The sequence below is a fragment of the Callithrix jacchus genome, chromosome 5 (genome assembly GCF_049354715.1).
Source record: "Callithrix jacchus isolate 240 chromosome 5, calJac240_pri, whole genome shotgun sequence".
In the NCBI taxonomy this organism is placed as follows: Eukaryota; Metazoa; Chordata; class Mammalia; order Primates; family Cebidae; genus Callithrix; species Callithrix jacchus.
Window position 1 is genome coordinate 124,984,637 of NC_133506.1, and position 24,695 is coordinate 125,009,331.

The 24,695-nt window shown below is 36.0% G+C and overlaps 1 protein-coding gene across 3 annotated transcripts in view; it reads right to left on the bottom strand.

The window, feature by feature from the left end:
• ABCA8 (ATP binding cassette subfamily A member 8) overlaps positions 1-20,094 on the bottom strand; it is a 96,920-nt gene extending 76,826 nt beyond the window's left edge. For all 3 annotated transcript variants that reach the window (XM_078374507.1, XM_035301639.3, XM_035301638.3), the window contains exons 1-3: positions 19,932-20,094; positions 2,375-2,476; positions 1,201-1,405 (exon numbers count right to left, since the gene is read on the bottom strand). Coding sequence is in view for 2 of the 3 variants with exons in the window: in XM_035301639.3 (XP_035157530.1) it covers positions 1,201-1,405; positions 2,375-2,470 (301 nt within the window). In the remaining variant the exon portion in view is untranslated. The remainder of the gene's footprint in view (positions 1-1,200; positions 1,406-2,374; positions 2,477-19,931) is intronic.
• Between the last annotated feature and the right edge of the window lie 4,601 nt (positions 20,095-24,695).

Below are 24,695 nucleotides of genomic sequence, written 5' to 3' on the forward strand. Positions count from 1 at the left end.
GGTCTGTTGTGGGGTGGGGGGCTAGGGGGTATATAGCAGGGGGCGGTTTGGGGAAGGATGGCATTAGGAAAAATACCTAATGTAGATGACAGGGGTGATGGATGCAGCAAACCACCATGGCACGTGTATACTTATGTTACAAACCTGCATGTTCTGCACATGTACCCCAGAACTTAAAGTACACTAAAAAAAGAGACAGATTGAGTTGGTCCTTTTCCTCTCAACTGAAATATTTATGAAAAATATAGTATTTTTTATAGATTATTGTTAACTAGTCACCCTACTGATCTATCAACCACAAGGTCTTATATTCTTCGAACTGTAAGAATTTATTGTTGCATAAATTGTTAATCTTATTTTGCATATGCTAATAATAAGGCTATGAGAAGCTGATGATTTTCCAAATGTACTCCAGACACATATACATTACAGCAGTTCTGGGTAGACTCTCAGAACTACTTTTAATCAAATGTCCTGAATCTAAGTCTAGTTCTCTTGACTTTGTATCAGGTTGCACCTCCTCTAATTTCAGAACGTCATTACAAAAATGATTGTTACAAAAATGATCTTGACCCTTCAGCTTTAGGGTACTCATTAAGTAGCTTTAACCTTAACTCAACCTAAGCACTTAACCTTAACTTGTTAAGTACCTTAATGCTGGAGGATGAAAATCTGAAATACAGAATATTCAAAGGAATATCCAAATATAGCAAGGACATGTTTTTGGTGTTAAAAGGTAAGGTTGAAATTCTTATAATAGAATTTAAGAAAGGAAAAGACCGGTTGTTCCTTGTCTATAAGAACAAGAAAACACTATAGCAACGATTTCATTTTGGTGACAATGCTTTCAGACTCACATGTCAACATATCCCTAAACACTGCTGCTCTAAACGTGCACCAGTTTGAATATTCCATGCTTCCTCAAATCCTGTACCAGATCAAACGTGTTTCTTGTTGAGAGACTGTGTACTCCAAATGGCAAACCCTTGTTTGGCAAGTAATACGTTTAGTTTTAACTTAGATACTAAGCGGTGGTGTCTTATTTCCAGTAAAGGGAAGATATATTTCTAATTCATATACTCCAGAAAGTTTGACAATTAAGATTTATCAGACTAGAAGACAAATTAAATGCATAAATCGGCAGTCCAATAAACCAAATATTCACACCAGACACTTCTCTTAAGTAACTAGAAATCTCACCTGCCAGGAAGGAAGCAGAGGCTACTTTATTCATTATCTGTTGGGTTGTTTTGGTGACAGGTGTGTATGCAACTGAAAATTCGGATTCATTAAATGCATCTAGCCGTCCCAGGTCATTGGTAAGTGGTGAAGAAAAATCATTTACTTGATGACCATGAGGATATGTGTACAAACAAAGCAGTAAGACCAATGCATTCATCCATTCCTATATAATACAGGAGAAAGGATAAAGAAAAATCTTATTTAAAATTAGTCATTCACAATCATTTTGTCATAAAGTTTGTCTCTTTTTTTACTTTTCTAGTTTTAATATATTCCATATTATAAACTGTTTAAAGTCTGCTGAAAGTCTATGTGTTGTAAGAGATAGTTTCAAGGCATTGCTAGCTTAGTAATAATATACTGGTTACATGCCAAGATTCTAGAATTACAAACTCAACAGTATGCCAGTTTGTAAGGGCATTCGGATCATTCTAATAATAAGATAGTGTCTGAGGTACACTATCTTAATTAGTTATAAATCCTGATCACATGCGAACTCTCAATAAGAAATCACTTCATTTCTGAAATGCATTATCTTAAAGGAAAAAACTTCACAATGTTTACATAGGAATTCCAATTTAGTTAAAAATGCTATCTAGCTATATCTATCTGATTTTTAAAATAATCCAAAGTTTAATCAAGGTTTTTTATATGGTAAGATGATAAGATTTTGCCAATTTTCTTCTTGGAACTTAATACAATTCCAACTGTTCTATTTTTGAAGGAAACAGATTTTTTAAGAAGAGAAAGAGATCCCACAGAGAAAAAGCCAGTTACTCATTGTGGTGGGTTGGTTTGTTTACCATATTTTGGAATGTCAGTATCTTAACCCTAGTCTCCATGAGTGGGGACACTAGTAACAAATCTGACCATTGGCTTTTAAAACATGTTTTGATGTGTTAATTGCTGACCAGATTCAGTGCTTTCAGACCTCAACTTGTGGGCCTATGTCAAAAGAAATGTCTTCTAACAGATTTATGGTCTGAAGAATAGCATTTTCTGTTGTATAAAGGTGCTGTATTTTAGTGTTTTTGGTGTATGTGTCAGGGGAGATACACATGACATAGATACCTCCCAGGCAACATATATTTTCCTACCATAAACACAGAATAATATAGATATTGAGTCATACCAGTAAGGACTCTCTTTTCATTCTCCATTTTTTAAGAAAGTTCTTGCATAATAAGGCCCCAGTTTGTTGACACACACTGATCTCTCTTTTTCTCATCTTGTCCTGTTTTATAAAAAAGAAAGAAGATGAAAGTAATATGAAGTTTTTAATAAGAAGAAATATCCTGCAAACAACAACAAAAAAAGAGTAGCCCAATACTCCAATGTTCCAAATGATTGGAACATTGCAATCAGCAAAGAGTCAGGGTGTTCCCAAGTCAGCATTGTATTACTCCCATGTTCTCCTGCCTTTCCCCACTTGCAGACTCTGTTCCATCATTTATTTGTGATGCACTGTGCCAGTTATCAATTTACTGTGTCTCAGACCTAAATTCACTCTGCATAGCCTGCTCTATAAAAATGCACCTGACTCCTTTAAGTACTTTCCCTTGCCAGCTGGCATGATGTTATGCTTTTTCAATAAAGAGGGTAGTAGAGACACTGCAGGCATCTGATGTCATCCAGGTATCAGAACAGTCCATTTGCCAGGTTTCTATAGAATGTATTTTTCCCCACTGAATAAATTGTTTTCTCCAGTGCAAAGTACCTACAGTATGCAGGATTCACTGTGTGTTTCCTCTAGCTCTGGACTTGGGTAGCATAGTATGTCTGGGAGCCCCAGATAGCTACAGTCCTTTCCTCAGAGCTTTGTTTCCTTCGGCTGTCCTGTTGCAAAAGCAGTGCACTCCAGTCCTGGTGTCCACAGCTTGCCATTCAGGCTTCTCTGCCATTCAGTGGGCTTCAACCCACTTATCCACCTTATCCAATTGTCAATACCTTATCTCCTCATGTTTATTCTTCCTTGGATATTCTCCCTCAACCCTAGGAAGCCCTCTTGAGCTCAGTCCATCTTTATAGTTATTCTGTCATCATTTAATAGTTCTATATATTAAACTTACTCTGTTTAATTACTGTGTAGTTTCTGTCCCTGGATTGCACCCAGATCAACACCTAACCATACACCACTCTTAATTTCAATAAACACATCCTTGTACATTCAACCTAATGTCTCTATAATATTTAGCTTAAGAACCTGAATAAATAATCTGTTTTAGGAATTGATCTATCTAAGACAATATAATGGGATCTTTGCTCTTTCTAGCAGAAATAATTGCACTCTTTACTAGGTTGTGGGATGAAAGAAAATTTTCTTTCCCTAGTGAAATAAATCATATTTTTAACTTTCTTTCTTCAAAAAATTAAAATCTTAAGATAGGGTCACCATAGTTTGGCCTGGAAGGTTGTAAAGAGATTTTACATTGCCATATTAAAATGTCATTTGCATCAAATGTCATTTTAAAATGACATTTATTTCTTGTTTTCATCTTTAAGAATTTATTTATGTTTATTATGCAGAGTCATCAGGAAAAATACACAAACACATATTTGCATATATGTAATCTTTGTGTATGTGTATATTTTTTTCTAAAATCATTTGTAGCAATTTGTACTATGATATGAAGTATTTCAAAATACTTCTCTCCCACATTTTCATCTTTAATGATACTGCCATTCTCTATAAGATTTCCTAGATTTTATTTTACTTACAATGCATAAATTCTCAAGAGAATATTGCCTCATTCCTAATAATGAGAGAAAATCACATAATCTATAAAATTATAACTTTTCTTGAGCCCACCTAAGAGCTGAGATCACAGATAAATAGGTAAACTAAAGTCCAAAGGGTAAAAGCCTTCTTCAGGGATAAATGGGACCCATGAACAGTTTCAGAATTGGTAGAGTATTAAAGAAAGACATGGCTACTATAAAAACAGGTGGGAAGAAAGCAGCTGAAATGTTAAAATTTTAATGCCTGAGTGTGGACACTAGTCCTGGTACCCACAGCTTGCATGTTTCTTTACAATTATTGGGAAGCCAGCAATTATTTGTCAGTTCTTTTTTTATAGGTTTCACCTAGTATTAATAAAAAAATATGCAATAGTAAAGATGTGGAACCAACCTAAATTCCCATCAATGATAGACTGGATAAAGGTGGGTAATAACAAACATCTCTGAGTTAAAGACCATGTTGTCACCCAATGCAAAGAAACTCAGAACCTTGAAAAAAGGTTAAACGAAATGCTAACTAGAACAACCAGCTTAGAGAAGAACATAAATAACTTGATGGAGCTGAAAAACAAAGCATGAGAACTTTACAAGGCATACACAAGTTTCAACAGCTGAATTGATCAAGCAGAGGAGAAAAAAGGAGTGAAACGAAACATACAAAGCCTCCAAGAACTATGGGATTATGCAAAAATGCCTAATCTACTCTTGATTGGCATACCTGAATGTGATGGGGAGAATGAATCCAAGTTGGAAAACCCTCTTCAAGATATTATCCAAAAGAACTTCCCCAACCTAACAAGGCAGGCCAACATTCAAATCCAAGAAATACAGAGAACACCACAAAGATACTCCTCAAGAAGAGCAACCCCAAAGCACACAATCATCAGATTCACCAGGGTTGAAATGAAGGAAAAAATCCTAAGGGCAGTCAGAGAAAAAGGTCAAGTAACCCACAAAGGAAAGACCATCAGACTCACAGCAGATCTCTCAGGAGAAACCCTACAAGCTGGAAGGGAGTGGTGGCCAATAGTCAACATCCTTAAAGAAAGAACTTTCAACCTAGAATTTTATATCCAGCCAAACTAAACTTTATAAGTGAAGGAGAAATAAAATCCTTTACAGACAAGCAATTGCTGAGAGATTTCATCGCTACAAGACCTGCCTTACAAGAGCTCCTGAAGGAAGTACTAAACATGGAAAGGAACAACCAGTACCAGCCACTCCAAAAATATACCAAATGGTAAAGAACAGTGACACAATGAAGAAACTGTGTTGACTAACGGGCAAAACAACCAGCTAGTAACACAATGGCAGGATCAAATTCAAACATAACAACATTAACATAGAATGTAAATGGCCTAAATGCTTCAGTCGAAAGACACAGACTAGCAAACTGGATAAAAAGTCAAAACTCATCAATGTATTATTTTCAGGAGACCCATCTCATGTGCAAAGACTCACACAGACTCAAAATAAAGGGATGGCAGAAGATTTATCCAGTAAATGGAGAGCAAAAAAAAGCAGGTGTAGCAATCCTGGTCTTTCATAAAATGGATGTTAAACCAACAAAGATCAGAAGATACAAAGAAGGGTATTATATAATGGTAAAAGGGTCAATCAACAAGAAGAGCTAACTATCCTAAATATGTATGCACCCAATGCAGGAGCATCCAGATACATAAAGCAAGCTCTTAATGACCTATAAAGAGACTTAGACTCACACATAATAATAGTGGGAGACTTTAACACTCCACTGACAATATTGGATAGATCAATGAGACAGAAAGTCAACAAGACTATCCAGGACTTGAACGCAGATCTGGACCAAGTGGATCTAATAGACATTTACATAACACTCCACCCTGAATCCACAGAATACACATTTTTCTCAGCACCACATCACATTTACTCTAAAATTGACCACATAATTGGAAGTAAACCACTCCTCAGCAAATGCAAAAGAATGGAAATCATAACAAACAGTCTTATCATATCACAGCAGAATCAAATTAGAACTCAGGATTAAGAAAAGCACAAAACTGTACAATCACATGGAAACTGAACAACTTTCTCCTGAATGATAAAGGGATAAACAATGAAATGAAGGCAGAAATAAAAATGTTCTTCGAAACCAACCAGAATGAAGACATAACATACCAGAATCTATGGGACACATTTAAAGCAATGTCTAGAGGGAAATTTATAGCAATAAATGCCCACATGAGAAACAAGGAAAGATATAAAATCAACACCCTATCATCAAAATTGAAAGAGCTAGAGGAGCAAGATAAAAAAAAAGAAATCTTAAAAGCAAGCAGAAAAAAGAAATAACTAAGATCAGAGCAGAATTGAAGGAGATAGAGACATAAAAAACCCTTCAAAAAAATCAATAAATCCAGGAGCTGGTTTTTTGAAATGATCAACAAAATATACAGACCACTAGCCAGACTAATGAAAAAGAAAAGAGAGAAGAATCAAATAGATGCAATAAAAAATGATAAAGGGGAGATTACCACCAATTCCTTGGAAATACAAACTACTATCAGAGATGACTACAAACAGCTCTATGCACACAAACCAGTAAATCTGGAAGAAATAGATAAATCAAATTTCTGGATACTTTCACACTCCCAAGACTGAGCCAGGAAGAAGTTGAAACCCTGAATAAACCAGTAACAAGGTCTGAAGTTGAGGCAGCAATTAATAGCCTACCAACCAAAAAAGGTCCAGGTCCAGACGGATTCACAGCTGAATTCTACCAGACATACAAAGAGGAGTGGTACCATTCCTGTTGAATCTATTCCAAACAATACAAAAAAGAGGGAATCCTGTCTAACTCTTTCTATGAGACCAACATCATTCTGATACCAAAACCTGGGAGTAACACAAGTGAAAAAGAAAACTACAGGCCAATATCCATGATGAACATTGATGCAAAAATATTTAATAAAATACTGGCAAACTGAATCCAACAGCACATCAAAAAGCGTATCCACCACAATCAAATAGGGTTCATCCCAGAGATGCAAGGCAGGTTCAACATATGCAAGTCTATAAACATAATCCACCACAAAACAGAACCAAAGACAAAAACCACATGATGATCTCAATAGATGCAGAGAGAGCCTTTGACAAAATTCAGCAGCCCTTTATGCTAAAAACTTTCAATAAACTAGGCATCAATGGAACGTATCTCAAAATAATAAAAGCTGTTTATGATAGCCAATATCATACTGAACAGGCAAAAACTATAAGCATTCCCTTTAAAAAGTGGCACTAGACAAGGATGCCCTCTCTTACTATTCCTATTCAATATAGTATTGGAAGTTCTGGCAAGAACAATTAGGCAAGAAAAAGAAATAAAGGGCATTCAATTAGGAAAAGAAGAAAAATTGTCCCTATTTGTAGACAACATGATCATATATTTAGAAGACCCCATTGTCTCAGCCCAAAACCTCCTTAAGCTGATAAGCAACTTTGGCAAAGTCTCAGGATACAAAATAAATGTGCAGAAATCACAAGCATTCCTATACACCAACAACAGACAAACAGAGAGCCAAATTATGAGCGAACTCCCAGTTACAATTGCTACAAAGAGAATAAAATACCTAGGAATACAACTAACAAAGGATGTAAAGGACCTCCTCAAGGAGAACTACAAACCACTGATCAAGGAAATAAGAGAGTTCAAAAATATATGGAAAAATATTCCATGCTCATGATTAGGAAGAATCAACATTGTAATAATGGCCATACTGCCCAAAGTAATTTATAGATTCAATGCTATCCCCATCAAGTTACCACTGACCTTCACAGAACTGGAAAAAAAAAAACACTTTAAACTTCATATGGAACCAAAAGAGAGCCCGAATAGCCAAGACAATCCTAAGCAAAAAGAACAAAGATGGAGGCATCATGTTACCTGACTTCAAACTATACTACAAGGCTATAGTAATCAAAACAGCATGGTACTGGTATCAAAACAGAGATATAGACCAATGCAACAGAACAGAGGCCTCAGAAGCAATGCCACACATCTACAACCATCTGATCTTTGACAAACCAGTCAAAAACAAGCAATGGTGAAAGGATTCCCTGTTTTAATAAACGGTGATGGGAAAACTGGCTAGCCATATGCAGAAAGCTGAAACTGGACCCCTTCCTTACACCTTATACAAAAATTAACTCCAGATGAATTAGAGATTTAAACATAAGAACCAACACCATAAAAACCCTAGAAGAAAACCTAGGCAACACCATTCAGGACATAGGCACGGGCAAGGACTTCATGCCAGTTGGAATGGCAATCATTAAAAAATCTGGGGACAACAGATGCTGGAGAGGAAGTGGCAAAAAGGGAACACTTTTACACTGTTAGTGGGAGTGCAAATTAGTTCAACCATTATGGAAGACTGTGGCAATCCCTCAAGGATCTAGAAATAGAAATTCCACTTGACCTAGCAATCCCATTACTGGGTATATACCCAAAGGATTATAAATTGTTCTATTTTAAAGACACATGCACACGTATGTTTGCTTGGAGCTGTTTACAATAGCAAAGACCTGGAACCAACCCAAATGCCCATCAATGATAGACTAGACAAAGAAAATGTGACACATACATCATGGAATACTATACAGCCATAAAAAATGATGAGTTCATATCCTTTGTAGAGACACGAATGAATCTAGAAACCATCATTCTCAGCAAACTGACACAAGAACAGAAAACCAGACACTACGTGTTTTCACTTATAGGTGGGTGATGAACAATGAAAACAGTTGGGCACAGGGAAGGGAACAACACTCACTGGGCTAGGTGAGGGGATGGAAGGGAGGGATAACACTGGAAAAAATGCCTGATGTAGGTGATGGGGGTGGGGGATGAAGACAGCAAACCACCATGGCATGTATGTACCTATGCAACAATCTTGCAGGATGCAGGAAGTACACATGTAACCCAGGGCCCAAGTACAATTTAAAAAACTTTACATATAGAATCATGTTTTCTATAAATAAAGATAATTCTACTTCAAAAGAAAAGAAAAGAAAATGTGGCACATATACAGCAAGAAATACTACGCAGCCATTAAAAAAGAATGAGTTTATGTCCTTTGCAAGGACATGGATAAAGCCAGACACCATCGTCCTCAGCACACAAGAACAGAAAACCGAATACCACGTTCCCACTCATAAGTGGGAGCTGAACAATGAGAACACATGGACATAGGGAGAGGAACATCACACACCAGGGCCTGTTGGGGAGTTGGGCGAAAGGCGAGGGAGAGCATTAGGAGAAATACCTAATGTATGCAGGACCTTAAAAGCTAGATGATGAGTTGATAGGTGCAGCAAATCACCGTGACACATGTATACATATATAACAAACCTGTACATTCAGCGCATGTATCCCAGAACTTAAACAAAAAAAATACATATATATATATATGCAAACAGAAGACCTGAGAGACCCCCAGTGGCTCACAGGCCACAAAATGTACCCATGTCTCAGAATGTTTTCTCCAAAGAGCAAATCTAGAAGCCTTGGTGGAAGGACAGGAATCCCTGTCAGCCTCACAAAAAGACCTGCCATTGCATCTTGGGGAGGAGTTAAAGTAAAAACCAGCAGCTAATGGGAGGCAATCTGTAAATACCCCTTCCTCCAACACTTACTTGCATTTCAAGTAAACTTCTACTGCTGCTAAGTTATGGGTAGAAGCAAAAAGTCACTTCATGGCGGGAGAGGAAGGAAACCACATCGCTCTATGATAAGCCTTGCACCTAGTAAAAAGCAACAGCCTTCTGCCACTGTGGGTGGGGTGGGAAACTTCCAGTCCCAATTCCTAAGCAGAGATAAGTTGCAGCTGAGATTTGCAACAAGGATCTAGCATGGATACGAAATAGAAACAGGTTATCACCACAGGAGAGGAGAGGAAGCTCTCTCACAGGTCCAGAACCTCCCAACAGATACAAGGTGGGAATTGGCTGGTATGTAGGGGAAAAAAACATGCTGAAGAACCCCCCTGTAAAGGACCAGATCGATAGTATCTGTCTAATACTGAGGCTGGAGCAAGAAATCTAGAATTCCTCCTAACCACAATTCAAGCACTGCACTGAGCAAAAAACTATAGCAGTCCATGGATCGGGTAAGGGAAAGGGAATGGAGAAGATCTCCTTTCTGGCTTGGGTGCACAAGGCCTTTGAAAATAGAGGGTGGAACAGGAACACAGAAAAAACAACTTATGGCTCTCCAACATATATTGCCAGTCTGAAGAGTGCGTAGGGTATCTCATTATTTGAATTTGTGTTGTCTTCTTTTTCATAGAATTTGGGCATCTTCTTATATGTTGAATGGCTTTAGACTTCTGGAAATAGCTTTTTGTACTTAATTGATTTTTTTGTCATACCTGTTTGTAGTTCATTATATATTCTAGATATTTGTTTGCTGTTAGTTCATTAATTTTGTCCATCTGTAATTTTCTTTCTTTGTATTCAAGTTTTGTTGTAGCCAAATTAAAAAACCTTTTCCTTTGTGATTGTGTATTTGGTGTGTGTATCCCATTTAGAAAGCACTTTCCTTTTCATAAGTCATAAATACACATTCCTTCATTTTTGTCTAATAATCTCAAGTATTTGTTAATCATATTTACCTCTTTCATACATCTGAGTTTATTTTTGTGTAAGACCTAAGAGAGTGACCTAAGTTGCTGGTGATGAGATTTTTCTTTCTGCATTTGTTAAGCAAACTGTTCCAACATGAATTACTTTCTGGTTCCTTCTTTCTGTATTCACTTGTTATGCCTTCTCTCTCAAATAGCAGGTGTGTATGTGTGTGTGTGTGTCTGCATATGTATATATATATTTCAATTAATCTCTTTGTATATTTCTTGCACACAGTCTAGTTACTAGTAGTTGCTAGAACTTCATAATAAACCTTCAAAAATTCTAGGAGGGGTTGTTCATCTTATTTTTTTTTTCAAAATTGTCTTGGCTATTCTAGGAGCTTACTATTTGTGACAGACACTGCTAGCTTTTTATCAAAATTTATTACTTTTTCTTTCTGATCACAGAGCTATACTCCATTCACAACGACATAAGATTGCTTTCTAGTCAATGGAATATAAGCAGAAGAAATAATGTGCCATTTCTAAGTCATAATATTAAGAAGTAGGTGAATCTCTTCATACCCTCTTTTTCCTTCTGCGAGGTAAATGCCTTAGAATACAGCTGGGCCAAAAGATGGATGGAATTTCGTTTCCTAGATTATCATGGAAGAAAAACTGTGAACACAAGCCGATGTCTTAGTTTAATGGGCAAGAAATTATATTGCATTGGTTAGGTGCACAGTGGCTCACATCTGTAATCCCAGCAATTTGGGAGGCTGAGGTAGGCAGATCACCTGAGCTCAGGACTTTGATACCAGCCTAGGCAACAAGGTGAAACACCGTCTCTACTACAAATACAAAAAAATTAGCCAGGCATGGTGGCGTGCACCTGCAATCCCAGCTACTCGGGAGGCTGAGGCAGGAGAATCACTTGAACACAGGAGGCTGAGGTTGAAGTGAGCCAAGATGGCACCACTGCACTCCAGCCTGGGTGATAAAGTGAGACTCCATCTCCAAAAAAGAGAAAAAGAAAAGGAAATTGTATTGTATTGTAGTTGAGCCATTAAATAATTTTTGTTAGATTTATTCTATAGTTCAATTTACATTAACTACTAATACTCTTCTAAATGCATATTGGAAACATTTTGTCATGTTTCATGATAAACAAAGATCTGATTACTATTGTATTAAATTTATGAATTCACTCAGAGATAATTAAAATGTTTATGGTATTGAGTTTTCTTCTACACAGACATTATTTTTTCAGTAACTATATCATATCCTCTAATGATGTTATTTGCATTTTTATATATCTACAAAAGTTTCATTGATTACTGTCATCAAAATTATTTACAAAATTTAGAGCTTGTCACTGGCATTTTGATTAATTATGTGCATTCATCATTGCTTATCTTTAGAAATGCCACTGACTTCATTTATCTAAAAACATCAATGAATTCTCAAGTTAGTAAGACATTTTAAAAATAAATCTTCCTGTTTTCTCATATAAACAATAATAATGTTTTAAAATAACCTTTCAATCTCTTACATTTTTTCTTGTCTTAATGCATAAGGTGCTACCATTATGCAACACTGAGGAGTTAAGCTTATAGAGCAAACATCCTTGTTATCTTTCTGACTGGAGAAAAAACATAGGATTGTTATCATTCAAAATGATACTCTTCACGTGTTTTTGTTAAATGGTCATTATTACTATAGTATAAGAAACATCAACTACTAGTCTACATTCCTAAGGTCTTGATTCATTAATACATTTTAGTAGATATTTTCTCATATTCTTTTGTAATTATGATTATATCTAATTACATTAGATATAATCTAATTAATCTGCTAACATGTAAATTAGATTGATGTTTTCTCTCGTATTTTCCAGCAAATCCTATAATTTGTTATAACGTATTTTTTAATACTACTTAATTGAATTTGCCAATATTTTGCCTGGGATTGTTTATAATAAAAAATTACTGTGTACTATATATAACGTAATTGTTTATACAGTGTGCTTGTCTGATTTTAGCCTCAATGTTATATTAGCTTTATTGTGGCTAGCATTTTCTCTTTTTTAGTTCTCCAGGGCAGTTTGTAACACATGGATGATCTGATCTTAGAAGGCTAGCAAGTTTCCTGATAAAACCTTATGAGACTTTTGTTTCTTTTCTTTTCTTATTTTTGAGACAGAGTCTCACCCTGTTGCTAGGCTGGAGTGCAGTGGCATGGTCTTGGCTCACTGCAACCTCCGCCTCCTGGGTTGAAGTGATTCTCCTGCCTCAGCGTCCCGAGTAGCTGGGACTACAGGTGCACACCACCACACCTGGCTAATTTTTGTATTTTTAGCAGAGACAGGGTTTCATTTTCAGGGATAAGGAAGGGCTAGGTTATCATTGCTGTTAACAAAAGCTTAATTAAACAAGACTGGCCTATTAGGGTTGTCTGTTTCAACTTGATCCAATTTAGATTATTTATTTATTTTTATTTTACTTTAAGTTCTGGGATACATGTGCTGAATGTGCAGGTTTGTTATATTGGTACACAGGTACTATGGTGGTTTGCTGCACCTATCACCCATCATCTAGGTTTTAAGCCCCGCATTCATTAGGTATTTCTCCTAATGCTCTCCATTCCCTTGTCCCCAATCCCTAACAGGCCCCAGTGTGTGTTGTTCCTTTCCCTGTGTCCATGTGTTCTCATTGTTCAGCTTCCACTTATGAGTGAGAACATGCAGGGTTTGGTCTTCTGTTCCTGTGTTAGTTTGCTGAGAGTAATGACTTCCAGCTTCATTCAAGTCCCTGCAAAGGACATGATCTCATTCTTTTTTTATGGCTGCATAGGATTCCATGGTGTATATGTGCCACATTTTCTTTAGCCAGTCTATCATTAATGGGCATTTTAGTTGATTCCAAGTCTCTGCTATTTTAAATAGTGCTGCAATAAACATATGTGTGCATGTGTCTTTATAGTAGAATGATTTATATTCCTTTGGATATATATATGCAGTAATGGTATTGCTGGGTCAAATGGTATTGCTGATTCTAGATCCTTGAGGAATTGCCACACTGTCTTCCACAATGTTTGAACTAATTTACACTTCCACCAACAGTATAAAAGCGTTCCTATTTCTCCACAGCCTTGTCATCATCTATTGTTTCCATACTTTTTAATAATCACCATTCTGACTGGAGTGAGATGGTATCTCATTGTGGTTTTGATTTGCATTTCTCTAGTGATCAGTGATGATGAGCTTTATTTCATGTTTGTTTGCTGCATGTGTTTTTTTATATGTTTGTTTTTCATATGTTTGCTTCTTTTGAGAAGTGTCTGTTCATATCTCTTGCCCATTTTCTGATGGGATTGTTTGTTTTTTTTTCTTGTAAATTTATTTAAGTTCCTCGTAGATTCTGGATATTAGACCTTTGTCACATGGGTAGATTGCAAATTTTTTCTCCCATTCTGTAGGTTGCCTGTTCAGTCTGATGGTAGTTTCTTTTTCTGTGCACAAGCTCTTTAGTTTTATGAGATCCTGTTTGCCAATTTTCATTTTTGTTGCCATTGCTTTTGGTGTTTTCGTCATGAAGCGTTTGCCAATGCCTATCTCCTGAATGCTACTTTTTTTCTAGGGTTTTTATGGTTTGGGGTTTTATATTTAAGTCTTTAATCTATTTTGAGTTAAATTTTGTATAATGTGTAAGGAAGGGATCCACTTTAAGTTTTCTGCATATGGCTAGCCAGTTTTCCCAGCACCATTTATTAAATAAGGAATCCTTTCCCCATTGCCTGCTTTTTTCAGATTTATCAAAGATCAGATGGTTGTTGATGCATGGTGTTATTTCTGAGGTCTCTCTCCTCTACTGTTGGTCTATATATCTGCTTTGGTACCAGTACCATGCTTTTTTGTTTACATAGCCTTGTAGTATAGTTTGAAGTCAGGTAGTGTGATAAACTAGAAAAGCTAGAAGAAATGGATAAATTCCTGGACACATACACCATCCTAAGAATAGACCAGGAAGAATTAAATTCCCTGAATAGATCAATAACATTTTCTGAAATTAAGGGAGTAATTAATAGCCCATCAATCAAAAAAAGCCCAAGACCAGACGGATTTACATCCGAATTCTACCAGGAGTACAAAGAGGATCTGGTACCATTCCTTCTGAAATGATTCAAAACACTAAAAAAAGAGGAACTCCTCCCTAACTCATATTATCAGGCCAACATTATCCTGCTACCAAAACCTGGCAGAGACACAACAAAAAAAGAAAACTTCAAGCCAATATCCCTGATTAATATTGACATGAAAATCCTCAATAAAACAGTGGCAAACCAAATCCAGCAGCACATCAAAAAGCTTATCCACCACGATCAAGTCAGTTTCATCTCTGGGATGCAAAGCTGGTTCAATATACACAAATTAATAAATGTAATCTATCACATAAACAGAACCAATGACAAAAACACATGATTATCTCAAAAGATGCAGAAAAGGCCTTTGATAAAGTTCAACATCACGTCATGTTAAAAACTCTCAATAACCTAGGCACTGATGCCTAGGTTATAAGAGCTTGAAGAGCTCTTATTATTATTTCAAAATAATAAGAGCTCTTTAAGACAAAGCCATAGCCAATATCATACTGAATGGGCAAAAGCTGGAAGCATTTCCTTTGAAAGCCAGCACAAGACAAGAATGCCCTCTCTCACCACTCCTATTCAATATAGTGTTGGAAGTTCTGGCCAGTGCAATCAGGCAGCAGAAAGAAATAAAGGGTATTCAAAATAGGAAGAGAGAAAACCAAATTGTCTCTGTTTGCAGATGACAAGATTGTATATTTAGAAAACCCCATCGTCTCAGCCCAAAAATGTCTTAACCTGGTAAGCAACTTCAGCAAAGTCTCAGGATACAAAATCAATATGCAAAAATCACAAGCATTTCTATACACCAACAACAGAGAAGCAAAAAGCTAAATCATGAATGAATTCCCATTCACAATTGTTGCAAAAAGAATAAAATATCTAGGAATACAACTTACAAGGGATGTCAAGGATCTCTTCAAGGAGAACTACAAACCACTGCTCAAAGAAATAAGAGAGGACACAAACAAGTGGAAAAATATTCCATGCTCATGGATAGGAAGAATCAAAATTGTAAAAATGGCCCTACTGCCCAAAGTAATTTATAAATTCAGTGCTATTCCCATGAGGCTACTACTGACTTTCTTTGTAGAATTAGAAAAAAAAAATACTTTAGATTTCATATGGAACCATAAAAGAGCCTGTGTAGCCAAGACAATCACAAGCAAAAAGAACAAAGCTGGAGGCATCGTGCTTCCTGACTTCAAACTATATTTATATCTATTAGCATGAATTTCAAATATCTATAACTAAAAATACTTTTGAAAACCTATTATATATGGATATATTTTTTCCTTCTATTTTTAAGCTTCTTTTTATTTTTATTCATTAGTCTTGCTAGAATGTATTTATTTGCTAGAATTTATTAATGGCCTTTTAAACAAAACACCAGTGTTACTGTTTCATCATTTTGATTGTTTACTATGTTTTCTAATTTATTAATTTATCTTCTTTCTTTTTATGGTTTTATTTACATCCTTTTTAGGGTTTGTTTTGCTGCTTTTCCCTTTGGCTTCTAGGCTGAAATGGTGAACAAATATTAGCAGAGTGACTGAGAACATGGACTCCAGAGTTGGGTGATTGCGTCAGTGACCCAATTATCCACCTCTGCCTGTGTTCACCCTTTGTCTGGTAGTTGTGGAATATTTCTCATTAAGGCAGGCTATTACTTGGGCCAAGAGAAGAAGGGAGATGTGATGACACAGCAGTTCTGAGCCTCGGCCTCTCGAGACCTTGAGTGTATCTGCTTGCTTTATTGTGTTTCTTCCATTGCTATGAGAGCAGACCTGGCCTAGCCTACTGCAGAATGACACCAAGCTAAGTCATCCCAGTCATCCAGTTGAGAGTGCTAGCCAGTCAGCTCCCAGAGGTATGATCAAGCCTATTCAAGATCAGTAGTCTCTTAAGAATCACTGCAGACACTGCAGCTACAAATGCTTATTGCTGCATATTATTATTTGTGTTTGTTTCCTTTTTGCTAAGTAACATAAATGTGACACTAGACCATAGATATGTTACTTAGGATTGCCTCTTTAGCTTCCGTTATATTGAAGTTTCTTTGCTTTCAGTGACTTTTTATTTTTGATTTCTAACAATTATATTGTGATCAAAGAAATGATTTCTAAGTAAGAGACTGCTTCTTTAAAATTTCCTAAGACTTCCTTGGTGGTGCAGCACATTTTAATATTTGAAAGTATTCCATGTGCACTTGATATACCTGTAAATTACCATTTATGTTGTTTTGTATCTATTAAGTCTTTTTAATTGTGTTCTTCAAATCTTCAGCATCCTTTCCAATGTTATATTTACTAGATCAATTATTTCATAATAGAGTTCAATTAAACATTTCCACTCTAACAATAGGTTTGGCAATTTCTTATTATATCTGTTAGTTTTTAGCATGTGCATTTAAAAGCTAGGTAGTTAGGCACATAAAACATTGCCCTTTTTTATGTTTCAATAGTAAGTTGCTTCTATTTCTTTTTTTTTTTTTAATCTTAAGTCCATTTTCTGTTTCTGTAACATGCTTCTATTTCTGATAATGACATGAAGACACTAGGTTACTATAGGTTAATATTTGCCTAATGTCTTTTTCTATTTCTTTGTTTTTAACCTTTTGCTGAATTTTTAAATACTTGGTTAATGTATAAAAAAAACTCATCAATGCATTGTGTTTAGAAATCTAAACTGATAGATAATCGTATTTTAAGAGATGATCTCTCACTGTATCTTATTCTCATGTTAAACCTACTTTTCCTTTGCTTCTAGTTTTGTCACATCTTTATCTTCTATTGAATTGAAAATGTTTGCCTCCTCTTCTCCATTTCTTCTCTTGCCCCAAAGATATAAAAGGTAGTTATATGTCTTTTATGGTTACTCTTAAATTTTAGACTTTTCTAGGGAACTATAACTTATTTTAAGAAAACTCAAAAGTACTTATTGTCTCTATTCTCTTCTTACAAACAAATACCTTATAGATATTTTAACACTCTGCTGAATTCCAACCTAATTATCCTGGTGATTATTGTGTAGAAGCATGATTCAATTTTTAATTTAAAGTACATACAAAGTAGATTCATTTTTTACCATCAAAGGTTAATTAAATTTGCCAGTGAATTAAGCATTTCTGTGAGAGAGGCTGTAATATATCTGGGCTTGTGCTTGAGGTAGAGTATAGAAATCTCACCTGTATAGGACTTGGATTGGCTTCAGTTGGTTTAAGAACCCAGAAACTTTTTCCCTCTCTGTAGGCTAGCTCACTGAAAATATCCCATGGATTTTATCTAAAATTATGTACAGAGAATAGCATTATTCTCCTACAGATAATTGCATCAGTAACCAGAGAGGAGAAGTAGAGCAGTAGACTACATTCTACCCCCTGGTAGAAGCAGTACATCACAGTTTTCAGCATATTCAGTCTTGAGCAAAGAACATGATGTGAGTGTGTGAATATGTCTGTATATGGGGAGTGGTTTTGTAGGGGAATTTATACATACATTTTATTGCAGCAGGCACATAAAATACTTCACAGAAGAAGATAATAATAACACAGTGCATAATAATAATAACACCACATCATTCCATAACTTCAATCAACCAGTACTACACATATACAATTTGCTAAGCCTCTCCTGAAAACTGTAGAACTACAGTGCTCTCAAATAGTCTTTGCCATGGGAGAAAACAGGGTACCTAAGCTGAATTACAGAAAGTAAAGAGATTCTGGAGGGTACCATCATCCATTTTCTGGGAAGCATGCAAAGGACATGATTTGGAAGAATGGGTCCAGACTTTTGAGCACAAAGCCAGCAACTCCACCCTGAAGACCATCATTTAGCTCATAAGTTCTGACTTCTGAATCAAGTAATCTCCCTCCATATGCATGCCATGTTGGCTATGTGGTTTCTATGAATGCCTCCAGAGTGATGAGGAGTGAATGAGCCCCAACTGAAGCCATCATCCTATTTATGGAATAGGATCACACACAGGTTGGTGCTACTTCCTAGAGTCAAAGCTCAGGTAAAGTGTCTGGGGGTCAGTTGCCACAGGAGGCACATTAGCCATGGCAGTTTCAGAGAACACTGTTGGAGGAAGAATCTACACATGGCCATGTAATAAGGCTGAGAGGCAAGCCTAAGTAGAAGCAGATCAAGTGAAGAAGTCAGAAAACCCATGGAAAGAGAAGAGGAAAAGACAGTTCCAAGAGTAAAGCAGCCTAGGTTAAGGCGCAGAAAATCCAGCATGCATACTTTAAGAGAGCTGTGCAAGGCTGCACAGGACCATGAACTGTCCAGAAGAATGGTCTCCTCACTATGGAATCAACCACAGTCTTACGTAGCAGGCAAACTCCAGTCTGACTCCAATCCCTTATACTTTTCATTGTAAATTATTGCCTACTTTGTTTCTTTCCAATTTTTGTATGTTATGCAGTTTATATAAAGGCTAGCAAAAACATGAATTCCTTATTACACATATGGCAAATCGTCTCAAATTGTAATGACTCATCTTTTTCCTCTAATACTGTTGTAAAATTCAGAACAAAGTGTATACACTATAGGAACATGAAAATTCTTTTTACCAAAAATGGTGTACGTTTGAAATAACATTGTGATAAAGAGAAGCTGCATATTTCACATTCTGATTCAACTTACTGTATCCAATGAGTAAAAGATCCTAGAAAGCATATTACATTTTAAAATTCTTATAGCCTGACAGTGAGAGTTAAGAACAATTAAAATATTTCTGTAAATGTTCCTGATAAACAGTCTGAAAGTCAGAAAAACAGTTATCCAAAAGACCCTAAATTACTCTACAATGAAAGCAGATAACTTTAATTTCAAAAAAAGCCCAGTCTTCCAACCCAATTCTTAAAAATCTAAGTTCTTCAGAAACATTTTTTTTAGCCAATTTAAACTTGTTTCTACAGTCAGTTATGTTTAAAACAACATAATGGTTGTTTAATTTTTTTAAAAAACATTCTAACTCAACATTATGATCTATCTAATATTAATTACTAGATATAAAATCTTCAAAATAGCCCATTAATTTTCAAAATAATTTCTCCATAGAGGGTTTTTATTCAGTTTATAAAGCTTTATTTATACTTTTGTGATAGGAATAAGAAAAGAGAAAACCTTCAAAACAAACACACACACAAAAACAAAATACAAAACAAAAGAGAAAAAAATACAATGAACTTACTTCTGGGAAACCTGAAGCACGGAATCTAGAGGTATGGTTTATCCACTGATCTCCTTGTTTAGAAGAAAATTATTCATATTTTCTCCTGGTTTCTACCACGTATCTAGAATTTTCTCTAACTGTTTGACTTCTGTGAAGTTTCTGTGAAGACTGCTTTCAGAGTGGCTATTATGATCTCAATTCTGTGTTTCTGCCAAACATCGGATTCACGTGATCGTGCTTGGACTCTTTATCTTGTTGATATTCAGCCAGTTCCTGCAGAGCAGTGGGATTTATCCTAGGTTGCCTGGCTATCATATATTATTGGGAGCAAAATTAATAAGTTTTTCTATTATATCCAAGATTATCTGTGGCCAATATATAAAGTTAAAGAACTATCTTTAAGCCATGAGAAAGTAAACACTTAATCAGAGAAAAGCATTTCTCCCTACCCAGAGCTCTAGTATGCCTAATTGACAGCTTTACCTAGATAATCAACGTTTTCATTCTTCTGCTTCCCAGCTTCATTTTCACTCAGTTCACTCAATTTCAGCACATTTCTAAATAATCCATATTGGATTTTTTTTCCAATTTATTTGACCCATGGATTATTCAGAAATGTGCTTAATTTCCAAGTGTCTGAAGATTTTCTTATCTTTTAGTTATTGATTTCTAGTTTAATTCAGTTATACTCAGAAAAAATATTTTGTATGTCAAATTTGTAAAGGCTTATTTGATGACCCAGGATATGATATACCTTGGCGAATATTCCACAGGCACTTGAAAAGTATATTTTGTTAGTGCTGAGTGGATTATATAAATATCTATTACATTTAGTTGGTTTATGATATTGTTCAGTTTTTTCTACATTTTTCCTAATTTTCTGTCTCCTAGTTCTGTTGATTACTAAGAAAGGAATATTGAAGATTTTTTCTTTTTCTTTTTTTTTTTGATCCTGAGTCTGACTGTCACCCAGGCTGAAGTGCAATGGCATGATCTCAGCTCACTGCAACATCTGCCTCCCAGGTTCAAGTGATTCTCCTGCCTCAGCCTCCCAAGTAGCTGGAAATACAGGTACATGCCGCCATGCCCAGCTAATTTTTTGTATTTTAGTAGAGACAGGGTTTCGCTGTGTTGCCCAGGCTCGTCGAGAACTACTGAGCTCAGGCAATCTGCCTGCCTCAGCCTCCAAAAGTGCTGGGATTACAGGTGTTAGCTACCGCGCCCAGCCGAATGCTGAAGATTTTAACAAAAATTCTGGACTTTTAAACTTCTTCCTTTAAAGCTATCATGTTTTGCCTGATGTATTTTGCAACATTTGGAATTGTTACATCTTCTCGGTGAATTGACCCTTTTATCATTACATGATGTTAATCTTTATGTCTAGTAACTTTTGTGTTCTAGAGTCTACTTTGTTTGATATTAATAATATAGCCATTCTTACTTTCCTGTGATTATTGATTTCATGGTATTTTGTTTCCATCTTTTAATTTTTATCTACACACACACACACACACACACACACACACACGCAGACTATATGCTTTCAGAGTGGCAGTTAGATCTTAGTTCCGTTGGCTCTGCCAAACATCACATTCATTGTGTGTGTGTGTGTGTGTGTGTGTGTGTGTGTGTGTGTGTTTGGAAATCAGGGTCTTGCTATGTTGCTCAGGCTGGACTTGATCTCCTGGGCTCAAGTGATCTTCCCATCTCAGACTCCTGAGTAGCTGAAACTACAGATACATGCCACTGTACCCAGCTCTATATTGTATTTCAAATGAGTTTCTTGTTGACGGAGTATAATAGAATCATGTGTTTGGTTTTTAAATCTAGTTTGACAATGCATGTCTTTTAATTGGTGTGTTTAAATAATTTTCATTTAATGTAGCTATTGATTTTTTAAATTCAGGTCTGTCATTTTGTTATTTGCTCTCTTTTCTCTCTGGTTTTAATTCTCCTATTTCCCATTTTTTGGTTATTTTGAAATTATTTTTTAGTATTGCATTTCAACTTACCTGTTAAGTTTCTTAACTATATTTATTTGTATAGTTATTTTAGTGGCCACTCTCAAGATTATAAAAGACATACTTAACTCGACATGGTCAACCCAGAATTAATGTTTCTTCATTTTAAGTGAAATATATAAGGAGAAAGGAAGGCAACAAGCGTGCTTCTCAGTAACTATAACCAGAAGGGGAAGAAATGGAGGAGTAAAAGGCTCAGCATGGTCTCCATCACCCCAGTAAAAACATCATGATCTCTTGTTCAGCTCCTAGTCCAAAGCTACTTTTCAGATACAGAACCTATTGATTGAAAAACTAGTCAGACCCCTAGAAGAAAAGACCTTGCAACATCTTGACAAGTATATACTGTGATAATTATACTTCCTAGTCCTCCCTCAAAGGGACCTACAGTTGTTACTTTGGTGATTATACATTGAAGAAAGAAAAATCCCCAGACATGTCAAAAGTTGTTGGGCATAGAGTCAGAGTGGACATTGATAACTGGAAACCCAAAATGTCACTAAGACCCTAGATACTATAGCTAGATTGAGAGTATGGAGCCAAGATCATAAATGGAGTTCTGGTTAATGAGCAGCTCTGTGTGGTCTCACTGGACGTATGGGCATAGCCAGTGGTTATGTGTCTATCACCAAATGTGCTGTTAGATTTGTTGATATATCTGGTAGTTAGAATAATTTTCATGCTGGCTCCTTGGCCTGTAGGGTAAAAACTATCATAATGCAGAAAGGAAAGTAAGCACACTGACAATCCCCCAGCCAAGACACTTAATCAAGAACAGTATTGCACATGTGGAGAAGGAATGCAGAGACTAATGACACCATTAATGACATAAGGATGAAAGGTAGTGTTGCCTAGCACACCTTAATTTAATTTGCCAGTCTGATCCTTGCAGAAGCCAGAAAGATTCTAGAGAATGCTTAGACTATCTCAAGCTTAAACAACTAGTGGTCCTAATTATAGTTGCTCTGTCAAACATGGTGTCTATTCCTAGAGCAGGTACATGATTTTTAGCCAGTGATTAGTCAAATGCATTCTTTTCTATCCTGATTAGAAAAGAGCATCAAAAACAATCAGATAGGTTGAGTAATATTATTTCTTTACAGTTTTCCCTCAGTGCTCTATTGACCCCCTAGCTTTTGTTATAATATAGTCTTAAGAGTTCTGGACCATGTAGGCACCCACAGAATATCATATTCACACATTGATGGCATCATGCCAATCACACAAGATGAACAAGAGGTGACTAGGATGCTGGAGATTTTGGTAGGACACATGTTTACGAAAACAGGAGATGAATCCTGTGAAGATTCTGGAGGTTTTCACTTTAGCAAAGGTTTTACGGATCCAGTGGCTAGGGGTGCTTTGCCTATCCCCTTCAAGGTGAAAGACAAATTACTGCATCTTGCAGCCCCAACCAATAAGAAGAAACGTCAGCATATGCGATGTCTCTTTAGGTTCTAATGGCAACACATTCAATGGATATATATATATATATTGCCATTTCAGCTGTATACTCTGCAGACCATATAGTATTGGAAGTGTCAATGGTTAAAAAAATCTGTTAAAATGAAAGCAGTTCATTATATGGGATCTTACCTTCAGGAATAGTTCAGCAACTTAGCAGAATGTGACTTATTCATTAATGAAGATATGAAGTGTTGTTAGAAAAGCACTTTGTTTAGTCAACTTCACACACAGTACAACCTCACACACATACTACTTGTGGCATTCTGCTTTTATAGATAATTTGTGCAGCGAGTTTTACAATTTTAAAAAAAAATCCCACCTGTAATTTCTTATTTAAGTGCCACATAACCTAGTACATAAGTAGAATTAAGAGGACACTAGAATCAGTAGAGTTATGGGATTTACTCTAGAATCAAATAGTTAGAAAGAAGCTGATCTAGCTTCAAAGGATCTGGGAATCCAAATCTTAGTATTTTCCCCTAATAACACACAATGCAAAGCAGATGCTTAAGCTTCTGCCATAGCAAATAGATAGTTGAGGATGATACTCTAAATAGATTAATCACCTGTTTTTAAGCTTCTTTTTTGGTTTTGATTTTATTTTTATCATAAACCTGAAAGGGGTCCATCCAAAAAAATAACTGGAGTTAGTGTTTTCATTAGGCTGTTTTTGTGTTGCTACAGAGGAATACCTGAGACTGGGTAATTTATAAAGAAAAAAGGTTCAACTGGTTCATGGTTGTGCAGGCTGTACAAGCATTGCACCATTTGTGTGGCTTCTGGTTAGGGACTCAGGAAGCTTACAATTGTGGTGGAAGGTGAAGCACATCAGATATGACAAAGATGACATTACAATCAATCCCAAAGAAATATAAAACATCCTCAGAAACGACTATAAACTATTCTATACAAACAAATAAAAAACTCTAAAGGAAACAGGTACATTCCAGGAAACACTCAACTTCCCAAGATTGAACCAGGAAGAAAGTGAAAACCTGAACAGGTCAATAACAAGTTTCAAAATTAAATCAGACTGAACAAATAAAAGCCCTAGATCAGATGTATTCAGAGCTGAATTCTATCAGATGTACAAAGAACTAGTACCAATCCTACTGAAACTATTTTAAAAAATCAAGGACAGGGATCTTCCTGACTCATTCTACAAACCCAGCATCAGCCTGATACCACAATCTGGCGAAGACATAATGATATAAGAAAACTTCAGTTCAATATTTTTGATGAACACAGACATAAAAATCTTCAACAAAATATGGGCAAACCAGTCACTGTGAAA